This window comes from Hemiscyllium ocellatum, chromosome 6 (genome assembly GCF_020745735.1).
Source record: "Hemiscyllium ocellatum isolate sHemOce1 chromosome 6, sHemOce1.pat.X.cur, whole genome shotgun sequence".
In the NCBI taxonomy this organism is placed as follows: domain Eukaryota; kingdom Metazoa; phylum Chordata; class Chondrichthyes; order Orectolobiformes; family Hemiscylliidae; genus Hemiscyllium; species Hemiscyllium ocellatum.
The window spans coordinates 112,858,794-112,870,040 of NC_083406.1; the positions used below are offsets into that span (position 1 = coordinate 112,858,794).

Below are 11,247 nucleotides of genomic sequence, written 5' to 3' on the forward strand. Positions count from 1 at the left end.
TCTGCATAGGCCTTCTGTCCTGGAGTAGTTCACTGACTTTGGAGGTGCCAAGGCCAGATTGCTAATAGCAACAAGTAATTAAATCAATCACTGACCAAAACACAAGACTATTCTCTCGAATAACTTGAAAATAAATGAACAGAGAGGCCAAACGTCAGCATTATAGCTCCAGTCTAAAGTCACAGAACCTGATATGGTGAAAATTAGAATTTGAATTCGAACAGAATAGCAATTTATTGTCATGGATATTTTTACAAAAATGTAAGTTTTAGATGTTGCCATACCACAGCGCCCATATTAATGACTGAAGTCATAAATAAGAAGAAAAAAAAGTAAAGGTTTATCTCAGTTCAATTCATGACTGCTTGGTTCAGGGTACTTTGGAAAACTGGGCCAAAACTACCAATTAATCAATCGTGTAAATCATAGGTTCTTTTGAAAATGTGAATACTGATTTGTTTATTCAATCTTTCACTTAGGAAACTGAAATTACACCTCCTGTCACACCTGAGCCAAGTAAACCAGTAAGTGTATTTTTCACAATGTAGAACTGAGGCTTTTTAAAAAATAAATCTTCCATTGCTTGTACATATCTTCGAGTAAAAAATGAGGTCTGCAGATGCTGGAGATCACAGCTGCAAATGTGTTGCTGGTCAAAGCACAGCAGGTTAGGCAGCATCTCAGGAATAGAGAATTCGACGTTTCGAGCATAAGCCCTTCATCAGGAACAAGAGAGAGAGCCAAGCAGGCTGAGATAAAAGGTAGGGAGGAGGGACTAGGGGGAGGGGCGATGGAGGTGGGATAGGTGGAAGGAGGTCAAGCTGAGGGTGATAGGCCGGAGTGGGGTGGGGGCGGAGAGGTCAGGAAGAGGATTGCAGGTTAGGAGGGCGGTGCTGAGTTCACTATTCTCGAAGGAAGGACTCAGTAAGGTGGGAGGGAAGGGTTCACAGACTGATTAGTAGACTGGTATTGATGGATGAATGTTCACCTTCTGTGCCATAATGGCTGTATGGAATAAGGCTGACTGGGGTACCAGTCGCAAATGCAAAGAGGATGTACAGTCTCCAGACATTGATATTTTGAGATGTGCACACCCACTAAGTCACAGAGGTTTGCAGCATGGATAGAGGCCTTCAGGTCCAAAGTGTCTACACCAATCATCAAGCACCGAGGTACATCAATCTCCATTTCCAGCTCTTGACTATTCATTGTTTATGCTATTTATGATGTTTTTTCTAAGTAGTTTTAAATGTTGTGATGGTTCCCAACTCCATCACACTTTTCAGGCAGTGCGATTGAGACACCCACCATACTGGCTGAATAAACTTTTATCTTAAATCCTCTCTTAAACCTCCTGCGCATTGCAGTTATTGAACCCCCTATCAAGGGTAAATGTTTCTTCCTTTCTACACTGTCGGTGGCCTTCAGAACTTCTGTGCACCTCAATCACTTCCCCACTGAACCATTTCCTGCTCAAAGGAAAATAGCCCCAGTCTCTCCTCATAGGTGAATCGCTGCAGCCCAGGCAACATCCTGGTGAGTTTCCTGTGCATCCTCTCCAGCACTTTCACATCCTTCCTGTACTGTGGTAACCAGAACTGCACACAGTACCCCAGCTGGGATCCACCAGACACTGTTATTCAGCAGAGTGTCAAACTAGAATTCAGAATTGAAGTCCTAGTCTCTCTTTGCTCAGGGTCTGTGGAGTGGGGTTCACACCCACTTGCTGCACCTTCTGGCCATGAGACTACCACTGAGACAGAAACTCTCTTTTTGTGGGTTTGGTGGATCAGAAACGATAGCATGTTTTGGATCATTGTGACCAGAGACTTATATAACAGTGAGACTGTGCCCATGAGGAATGTGGGTCTATATGTCTTCCCAACTGTGGGGTAGAGTAGCAGTTGCAATGGTTGTGGCCAGGCATCCGGGAATCAGTAGAGACTTGCTAGGACCCACTCGCATGTCATCTCAGTTGAGGAGGAGGGTTCGTTGCTGAGTGTTTGTGAGGTGGGAGGAGGGCAAGACTCATTTGGGACTAGGATGGGGAGAGCTTTAGAGGTGCTGGAGTTTGCCCTGAGAAAAGCAAATGTTCACCTTTTTACAATGTGGTTTATATGACACAAAGGTAGTGACCCTACCTCAGAGCTGCAAGGCCTGAGTTCAAACCTGACCTGCTCCAGAGGTGTGTCATTATGTATCTGAACACATTCATGTAAAATATCTACAACCTGCAATGCTAATGGATGAGCAACACCTTATCTGATATTTGGAAACATTACAGCCTTTAGGACTCAACTTCCACTTTAAGCATTTTAGAGCATGACAGTTTCCTTCCATGACTACTACCCACCCCCACAACCTAGTTCTTGTCCTGTCATGGGTTGCTTTCAGCATGCCCAATCCATTTTCAACTACCCATAGTCTCCATTATCACCCATCTAGCTTCTCCACTTTCCTGGCTTACTATCAACAATCCTGAAATCACTTGCACTCTCGTGCTGTCTTGCTTGTATTCTCTCTCTTGGTTCCTTCTCTGCTGAGCCACTCACTCCTTTTCCATTCTGGCATCTATCATCAACATAAATACAACCTTTCCTAACTGCAATCAGTTCTGAAGAAAGGTCACTGGACTCGAAATGTTAACACCGTTTGGAATCGTCACTGGTGTTGCTAATAATCATCAAGCTTTCTGACTTAACAAGTGACTGACTCTCCACAGCGTGCATCACATGGGCTAAAGTGTCGAAAATAACAAACTGCAACACAGTGGGGGGACAGGGGACACACCTAAAACACTCAAACGGCTGTGTAGTGAGAGATGAGGAGCCAGGGGATTACGACTGAAACAGTGCCATTGTTCACATGACCACTGAGGCAAAACCCGAAGCAGAATAAATTTGAACCATTTCCGTAGATGGGCACCCATGGACCACACCACTTGTCATTTTGCCCACCTCTTACTTTGAAGCCAACTTTTTTATGTGAATGTCGATTTGGCCCCTCAAGAGAATGAGCAAGTTAATGTCAGCTGTGGTTCTGGACCTGTTGGCATGAAAAGTAAAACAAAATCTGGGGAATGCAGTGAGCCAGCCAGCATCAGGAGAACAGAAATTAAAGGGCAGATCTTTGTTCCACAGTCTTTTCTTCCATCCCTTATCCCTCTCTCCTGAAAGACTTTGTGCTTGCATTATCTTTGTTGCTGTAGCCAAATACCACTGCCATTTTTCTTGGCACTAACGGTCCAGGTTTTGACCAAATCCCTGCCCCCTCCACCCACCCAACTGACATCTTGCCCAGCCATGGCACAACCTATGTTAAAGAAACGACAGAAGCACACTTCAAAGGGGTGTTATCAAATGATATCTTACCGTGAGTTACACAAGATACCAGGATGTCTGGCAAAGATTTGGTTGCAAAGGTGGGTTTCAAATTACCATCCTAAAGGAATGTGGAGAAATAGACAAGTCTTAAGGTTTTTGGGGTGAAGGCAGATAGAAGTATAGTCACCATTAGCATAGTGAGAAATGGAGATGTGCATTAGAGCAGAATTGGAGGAATAGAGAGAGCTCCGGGAAATCAGCACCTTATCCCAGTTATATAACAGAGTCATAGAATCATACAGCATGGGGACAGACCTTTCAATCCAAGTCGTCTGCGCCAATTAGTACCATTTGCCTGCATTTGGCCTATATTCTTCTGAACCTTTCCCATCAATGTACTTGTCCAAATGCTGCAATTGTAGCCACCTCCACCTCTTCCTCTGGCAGCTTGTTCCATACACTGTGGAAAAAGTTGACCCTCATGTCTCTTTTAAATCTTCCTTTAAACCCTCTAGTTTTGGACTCCCCCATCCCAGGGAAAAGACCTTGGCTATTCAATCCTGTTCATGCCCCTCATGATTTGATAAACCCCTCAGCCTCCTATGCTCCAGAGAAAAAAATCCCCAGCCTACTTAACCTATCCCAATAACTCAAACCCTCCAGTCCCAGCAGCACACTTGGAAATTGTTTCTGCTTTTTTCCAGTATAATAACATTTTTCCTATAGCAGGGCGACTGAAATTGAATGCGATACTCTAAAAGTGTCTTCAGCAATGTCTTGTACAACGGCAATGTGGCATCCCAACTCCTATACTCTATGATCTGACCAATGAAGGCATGTGTGCCAAGCACCTCCTTCACTGCCCTGCCTACCTATGCCCCCATTTCAAGCAACTGTGCCATTTTTCTTGGCACCAGTGGTCCAGGCTTTGACCAAATCCCTGCCCCCTCCACCCACCCAATGCTATCTTGCCCAGCCTGGCACAACCCATGTTAAAGAAACCACAGAAGCACACTTCAAAGGGGTGTTATCAAATAATGTTTTACTGTTGGGCTGCACAAGGTACCAAGATGTCTGGCAAAGATTTCTTCACTCTTAGGTATCTCTGATTGGCAACACTCCCAGGGCCTACCATTAAGTGTATAATTCCTGCCCTGAGTTGCCTTACCAAAATGCAACACCTTACATTTAACAAAATTAAACTTTATGTGCCACTCCTTGACCCATTTGACTACCTGATCAAGATCTTGTTGCGCTCTTGGAGAACCACCTTCACTGTGATTCTGCTAATGAATGTTTAAAGGATTTCAGGTTAAACAACCACCTTGTCTCTCTGATTGGAGAGCAGCCATGTGCTCCTCTGGGACCATGGCGACATTACCTTTTATCTTTGGTGAGCCAGACCAGTATTTACGATCATCGTTGATGGTTGTTCCCATAACCACGGACACATGGATAGGGTGAATGCACTCAGTATTTTTCCCAGGGTTGGGAAATCAAGGACTAGGGGGCATTAGTTTAAGGTTAGAGGGGAAAGGATGAAAGGGAACCTGAGGGGCAACATTTTTTACACAGAAGATGGTACGTATATGGAATGAGCTGCCAGCGGCAGTGGTTGAGGTGGGTACATTAACAACATTGAAAAGACATTTAGACAAATACATGGCTAGGAAGGGATCAGAATGATATGGGCCAAGTGCAGGGAAATGGGGTTAGTGTAGATGGACATTTTGGTCGGCATGGACCAGTTTGGGCTAAAGGGCCTGTCTCCATGCTGCAGCACTCTATGGGTACAGTTAATAGGTTTGCAGATGACACCAAAATTGGAGGTGTAGTGAACAGCGAAGAAGGTTACCTCAGATTACAACAGGATCTGGACCGGATGGGCCAATGGGCTTAGAAGTGGCAGATGGAGTTTAATTCAGATAAATGCGAGATGCTGCATTTTGGGAAAGCAAATCTTAGCAGGACTTATACACTTGATGGTAAGGTCCTAGGGAGTGTTGCTGAACAAAGAGACCTTGGAGTGCAGGTTCATAGCTCCTTGAAAGTAGAGTCACAGATAGTTAGGATAGTGAAGAAGACATTTGGTATGCTTTCCCTTATTGGTCAGAGTATTAAGTACAAGAGTTGGGAGGTCATGTTGCGGCTGTACAGGACATTGGTTAGACCAATGTTGGAATATTGCATGCAATTCTGGTCTCCTTCCTATCGGAAAGATGTTGTGAAACTTGAAAGGGTTCAGAAAAGATTTACAAAGATGTTGCCAGGGTTGGAGGATCTGAACTACAGGGAGAGGCTGAACAGGCTGGGGCTGTTTTCCCTGGAGCGTCGGAGTCTGAAGGGGTGATCTTATAGAGGTTTACAAAATTATGAGGGGCATGGATAGGGTAAGTAGGCAAAGTCTTTTCCCTGGGGTCGGGGAGTCCAGAATTCAAGGGCATAGGTTTAGAGTGAGAGGGGAAAGATATAAAAGAGACCCAAGGGGCAACTTTTTCACACAGAGGATGGTACATTTATGGAATGAGCTGCCAGAGGATGTGGTGGAGGCTGGTACAATTGCAACATTTAAGAGGCATTTGGATGGGTATATGAATAGGAAGGGTTTGGAGGGATATGGGCCGGGTGCTGGCAGGTGGGACTAGATTGGATTGGGATATCTGGTTGACATGGATGGGTTGGACTGAAGAGTTTGTTTCCATGCTGTACATCTCTATAATAATTGATTTTCAATCCCAGATTTTATTAATTGTATTTAAATTCCCCCAGATACCCTCATGAGATTTGTCCATTTACCTGAGTGTCTGGATTACTAATTTTGCCACTGTGCCACCAAACCCCTTGGTGTGAAATTGGGCATTCTTCCATTTGTACTGATGTGTACAAAAAAACAAAGGTTCGGCAACATAACTCTTTTTTTTAGTAACTTGAACATTCCAGGCTAAATTCTGATCTAGGCTAACACGTTAGAGTGGGAGTGATGTACTGGTGCATATTTTCAGAAGTGCCATCTGTTGGATGAAGTCCTACCCACTTGTTTAGAAAGACATAACAATCTTTGTGAATACTTTGGGAGTTTTGCTATCCCTGGCCAATATTTAACTACTGATTGATATAATAAATAACTGGTTGCCATGGTCCTTGGAACAGATTTCTGTGTGCAACTTGGCATCTGTCTTTCCCCTCAGTGTGACGTGGATTGCACTTGAGGAGTTGTTATTCAAACACCATGAAGATACCAAATGGCATTCAGTAAATGCAGGTTCTTAATTTAGGGAGCCCTTAGAGACATCACTGGGAAGTCTTGAGTTAATACTATGTTTCTTTTCTACTGTAATGCAATGCATTGGCTGCACACTGCAGCATAAATTAGCCTGGTCTTAAAAGCAATGCATTACTGAGATATGTGTCAGCAGAAAAAGTATTATTTTCCGTTCTCACTCTCTCCCTTGCGTGCTGTCCTGCACACTCTGTCTCGCACACACACACCTATTATCTGTCTCTCTTTCTGTGTCCCCCCACCCCCCCAGTTTTTCTCTCTCTCTCTCTCCCAGCTTCCCTCTCTCTCCAGTTTCTCTCTCTGTCTCTTGCCCCTCCCCCCCAGCTTCTCTTTCTCTCTGTCCGTCCCCAACCCCCCCCAGCTTCTCTCTCTCTCTTCCGCAGTGTCAATGTCTTCCCATAAGGTTCTCTCTCCCTCTCTCTCTTCCTCCTCCACCCACCCAGCTTCTCTCTCTCTCTTTTCTGCCCTCCCCAGTTTCTTCTCATCCCCACCTCCACACTCTCTCTCGTCCCCAGCTTCTCTGTCTCCCTCCCTGCCCCCCCACATGCCAGCATCACTATCTCTCTTCCCATCCCCCCACCCCAGTTTCTCCTTGTCCCCACCTCCACTCTCATTCTCTCTCTCTCTCTCTCTCTCTCTCTCGCTCTTCCCCCCCACCCCAGGCTTCTCTCTTTCCTTCTCCCTCTCTTGGCTATTTTTATTTCTTCTCCTCTCTCCCTAGCTGTCTTTCTTTATTTGACAATTGTCTTTGTCAGTTTGGTGGGATCCTGACTTGGTTTGTATGTTGCAGCCCCCCCACCAGGAAGATGTAGCAGCCTCTCTCGCAGACCTGTCCTTGGAGGGAGAGCCAACCCAGTCCATGCAAGCGGAGGAAAGACGGAGGTGGGAAGAAGGCAATGTGGATTATCTGGGAAGGGATGCTTTTGTAAACATTCAGAGAAAGTTGGACCGGTTCCTGAAGTAGTGCGTTGGCTGTTGATCATGCGCTGTTGGGCTGAAACACTTTTGCTTTATGTATGAAATAAGGATGGCAGCTCAATCCTGAAGCAAAGAAACAAATTGACTGTCCATTTAAAATTGCATTGTATATAGATTTTGGGTTTTGGATGAACGTGTATTTTTTTTTACATTGTTTCGTGCTATTAAAAAGCATTTACTGATTAGTTAAGGTGATTGCATTTAAACTCTATCGTGAGTTTTGTTTTAAACCTTGTTTTACATCATTAAGTGCTCAACAAATTGGGGCGGCACAGTGGCTCTGTGGTTAGCACTGCAGCCTCACAGCACCATGGACCCGGGTTCGATTCCAACCTCGGCCACTGTCCATGTGGAGTTTGCACGTTCTCGCCATGTCTGCATGGGTTTCCTCCCTGTACTCCGGTTTTCTCCCACAGTCCAAAGATGTGCAGATTAGGTGGATTGGCCATGCTAAGGTTGCCCATAGTGTTCGGTGCATTAATCAAGGGAAATGTGGAGAAATAAGGGAATGGGTCTGGGTGGGTTACTCTCTGTAGTATCGGTGTGGACTCATTGGGCTGAAGGGCCTGTTTCCACACTATAGGGATTCTAAGTATTCTAAGGTATTTTCCTGACAGTGTTCACTATTGTTATCACTCTGATCCTGACAGCAATTTCAGAGGAAATTAGGAACAGGAGAAAGCCATTCAGCCCCTTGAGCCTATTCCACCATCAAATAAGATCTAGGCTGACTTGTGACCTAACTCTATATACCTACCGTTGGCCAGTATCCCTTAATGGAATGAAGGATTAAGCCCAAAACATCGACTCGCTTGCTCCTCAGAGGCTACCTGACCCACTGTGCTTTTTCCAGTGCCACACTTTGTCGACTCTGACGTCTCCAACATCTGCAGCTTCATTATCTCCTGGTTTCCCTTCATACTTGGTGCAAGTGCAGATTTACATGGTCACCTCGAAGTTTGACCTGGTATTCACTGTCCCAAGGCCAAAAAAATCCCCAGGAAATACAGCTTGCAACTGATTATAATTGGGTGGCACGGTGGCTCAGTGGTTAGCTCTGCTGCCAGGAGTCAGGGTTCGATCCCAGCTTTGGCTGACTGTGTAGAGTTTGCACATCCTCACCATATCTGTACGGGTTCTCTCTGGTTTCCTCCCGTAGTCCAAAGATGTGCAGGTTAGGTCGATTGGCCATGCTAAATTGCTCTGTAGTGACTAGGGCTGGGCACACAAGATATGCTAGATAAATGTGGGGTTACAGAGATAGAATAGAGGACTTGGTTTGGTTGGGATGCTGTTTGGAGGGTCAGTGCAGATTCGATGGGCCAAATGCCTCTTTCCACACTGTAGGGATTCTGTGATTCAGGAAGAGGGATTGAGCGATTGCATTCAGTATTCTGTCATTGGCTGGTAGCTATGGAACACTATTTAAATTATTATTGAACTGTGATTGCTAGTCCATTTGAAATTCAGGCAAAATAGTTGCTATAAGTGCTGCAACATTAAATAAACCCAAAACAAGAATGATATTTATTTCCTAAATACTATGAAGTCATTGGATTTGCATAATCAAAGTAAAAAGGACAAGACATTCCAATTTGCAACACTGCATTCAACTCTCAGTAACCTTGCATCGTATCTCTTGTTCCCTTGGCATCGCACATGTGGCAGGCTGAACTGCACTCCTTGGTTTGGAGCAAGACTGCCGACAGTTGCTTGGTAAATACTTTCATGTTACTCCCTGAACCCCCCCACCCCACCGGAATCTGCTCAAGAACAAACTGATAACAATGGCCAGCAATGCAGAGTTTTGACACAAACAGGATTTGCTGAAGAAACTCAGCAGGTCTGACAACACCTCCTGTGGGGAGGGGGGAGACTGATTTAACACTTCGAGCCCAATGACTCCTCTTCAGAACAGTCACTGGATGCAAAATGTTAACTCTGCTTTCTCTCCACAGATGCTGCTCGTCCTGCTGTGTTTCTCCAGCAATTTGTTTTTGTTTCAGATCTTCAGTCCTTTGTTTTAATGCCTTTTTCTTCAAACAAAGCAGTTTATTGCAGCACATATTGATATGTATTCCCTCCTCAAAGTGAAATGGAACTTTTGACGTGATTTTTGACAATGTAAATGCTTTTGCCATTCATATTGCAATATTTGCCTCAATGGCCTGGCCTGCTTAGTCAGGGTGTGGATCATCATTTTGCTGTCTGAGTTGTTTGATGAATAAGACTGCGCAGACGACAGATGCCTTAAATGCTGGTTTCCCAGAAATAGTCACCAAACAAAATGCAAATCAGAAACATGCTTCTCACTGAAGGCCTACCTCAGTCAGATGCTGTGTTTATTACATATCACTTACTGTGAGATTCCATTATCAGCAAAGGAATCGTGTGGGGTTACAGTGTAAAGGTGGGCGGATGGCACCAAGGGAACAGGACATTGATTAGGCTACTTTTGGAATACTGCATTCAATTCTGGTCACCCTGCTGTAGGAAAGATGTTATGAAACTTGAAAGGGTTCAGAAAAAACTTACAAAAATGTTGCCAGGGCTGGAGGGTTTGAGCTATAGGGATAGGCCGGGGCTATTTTCCATACTGCATCGAAGGCTGAGGGGTGGCCTTATAAAGTCATGAGGAGTCATGGATATGGTGAATAGTTAAGGTCTTTTCCCTAGGGTAGGAGAGTCCAAAGCTAGGGGGCATAGGTTAGAGGTGAAAGAGGAAAGATTTAAAAGGGACTTAAGGGGCAGCGTTTTCATGCAGAGGGTGGTGTGTGTATGGAATGAGCTGCCAGAGGAAGTGGTTGAGGCTGCTACAATTACAACATTTAAATGGCATCTGGATGGGTACTTGAATAGGAAGGATTTAGAGGGTTGTCAAATGGTTAATGTTGAATATCCGGTTAGCATGGATGAGTTGGACTGAAGGGTCTGTTTATGTGCTGTACAGCTCTATGACTCTAAATGCTTATTGAGAGAGACACCAAGCATGTATGCCCTTTTCTTTCGAAAGTATGCAATGTTATCTGAGGAAGGAACACTGACCTTGAAAAAAATTAACTGTTTTCTGTCCACCAATACTGCAAAACCTCTCCAGTAATTTCTGCTTTTGTATATTTCAGATCTCTGCAATTTGTTGTTTTAGATTAGATTAGATTCCCTACAATATGGAAACAGGCCCTTCTGCCTAACTAGTCCACACCGACCCTCTGAAGAGAAACCCTTATTTACCCCTCACTAATAAATCTAACACTATGGCAATTTAGCATGACCAATTCATCTAACCTGCACATCTTTAGATTGTGGGAGGAAGCCCACACAGGCATAGGGGAAATGTGCAAGTTTCACACAGACAAGTCACCCAAGGTGGGAATCGAACCCAGGTCCCTGGTACTGTGAGTTAGCAATGCTAACCACTAAGCCACCATACCATTTTATTGATTCAGTTATATCCTGATTTTGTTCCATGCTGGGCAGGTTCTGAAATGAGCATCCTGTTTGGAAACGCACTACTCAAAAATAAGCCCCTCAGATTAAAAAGCTATGGCTCTGTCTTGTGGCAAATGCCGGTGTTAAATCTAGAGTCATAGAGATGTACAGCAAGGAAACAGACCTTTCAGTCAACTCGTCCTTGTCAACCAGATACCCTAACTTAATCTAGTCCCA

General features: G+C 44.5%; 1 protein-coding gene across 5 annotated transcripts in view; it reads left to right on the plus strand.

Moving 5' to 3' along the window:
- Nucleotides 1-7,766, plus strand: part of gyg2 (glycogenin 2) — a 142,303-nt gene extending 134,537 nt beyond the window's left edge. For 4 of the 5 annotated variants that reach the window (XM_060826876.1, XM_060826875.1, XM_060826877.1 and 1 more), the window contains 2 exons: nucleotides 480-524; nucleotides 7,394-7,766. In XM_060826876.1, coding sequence (XP_060682859.1) covers nucleotides 480-524; nucleotides 7,394-7,567 — 219 coding nt within the window. In that variant the 3' untranslated portion in view covers nucleotides 7,568-7,766. The remainder of the gene's footprint in view (nucleotides 1-479; nucleotides 525-7,393) is intronic. The other variant, XM_060826878.1, reaches the window with a different exon arrangement.
- Nucleotides 7,767-11,247: the final 3,481 nt, after the last annotated feature.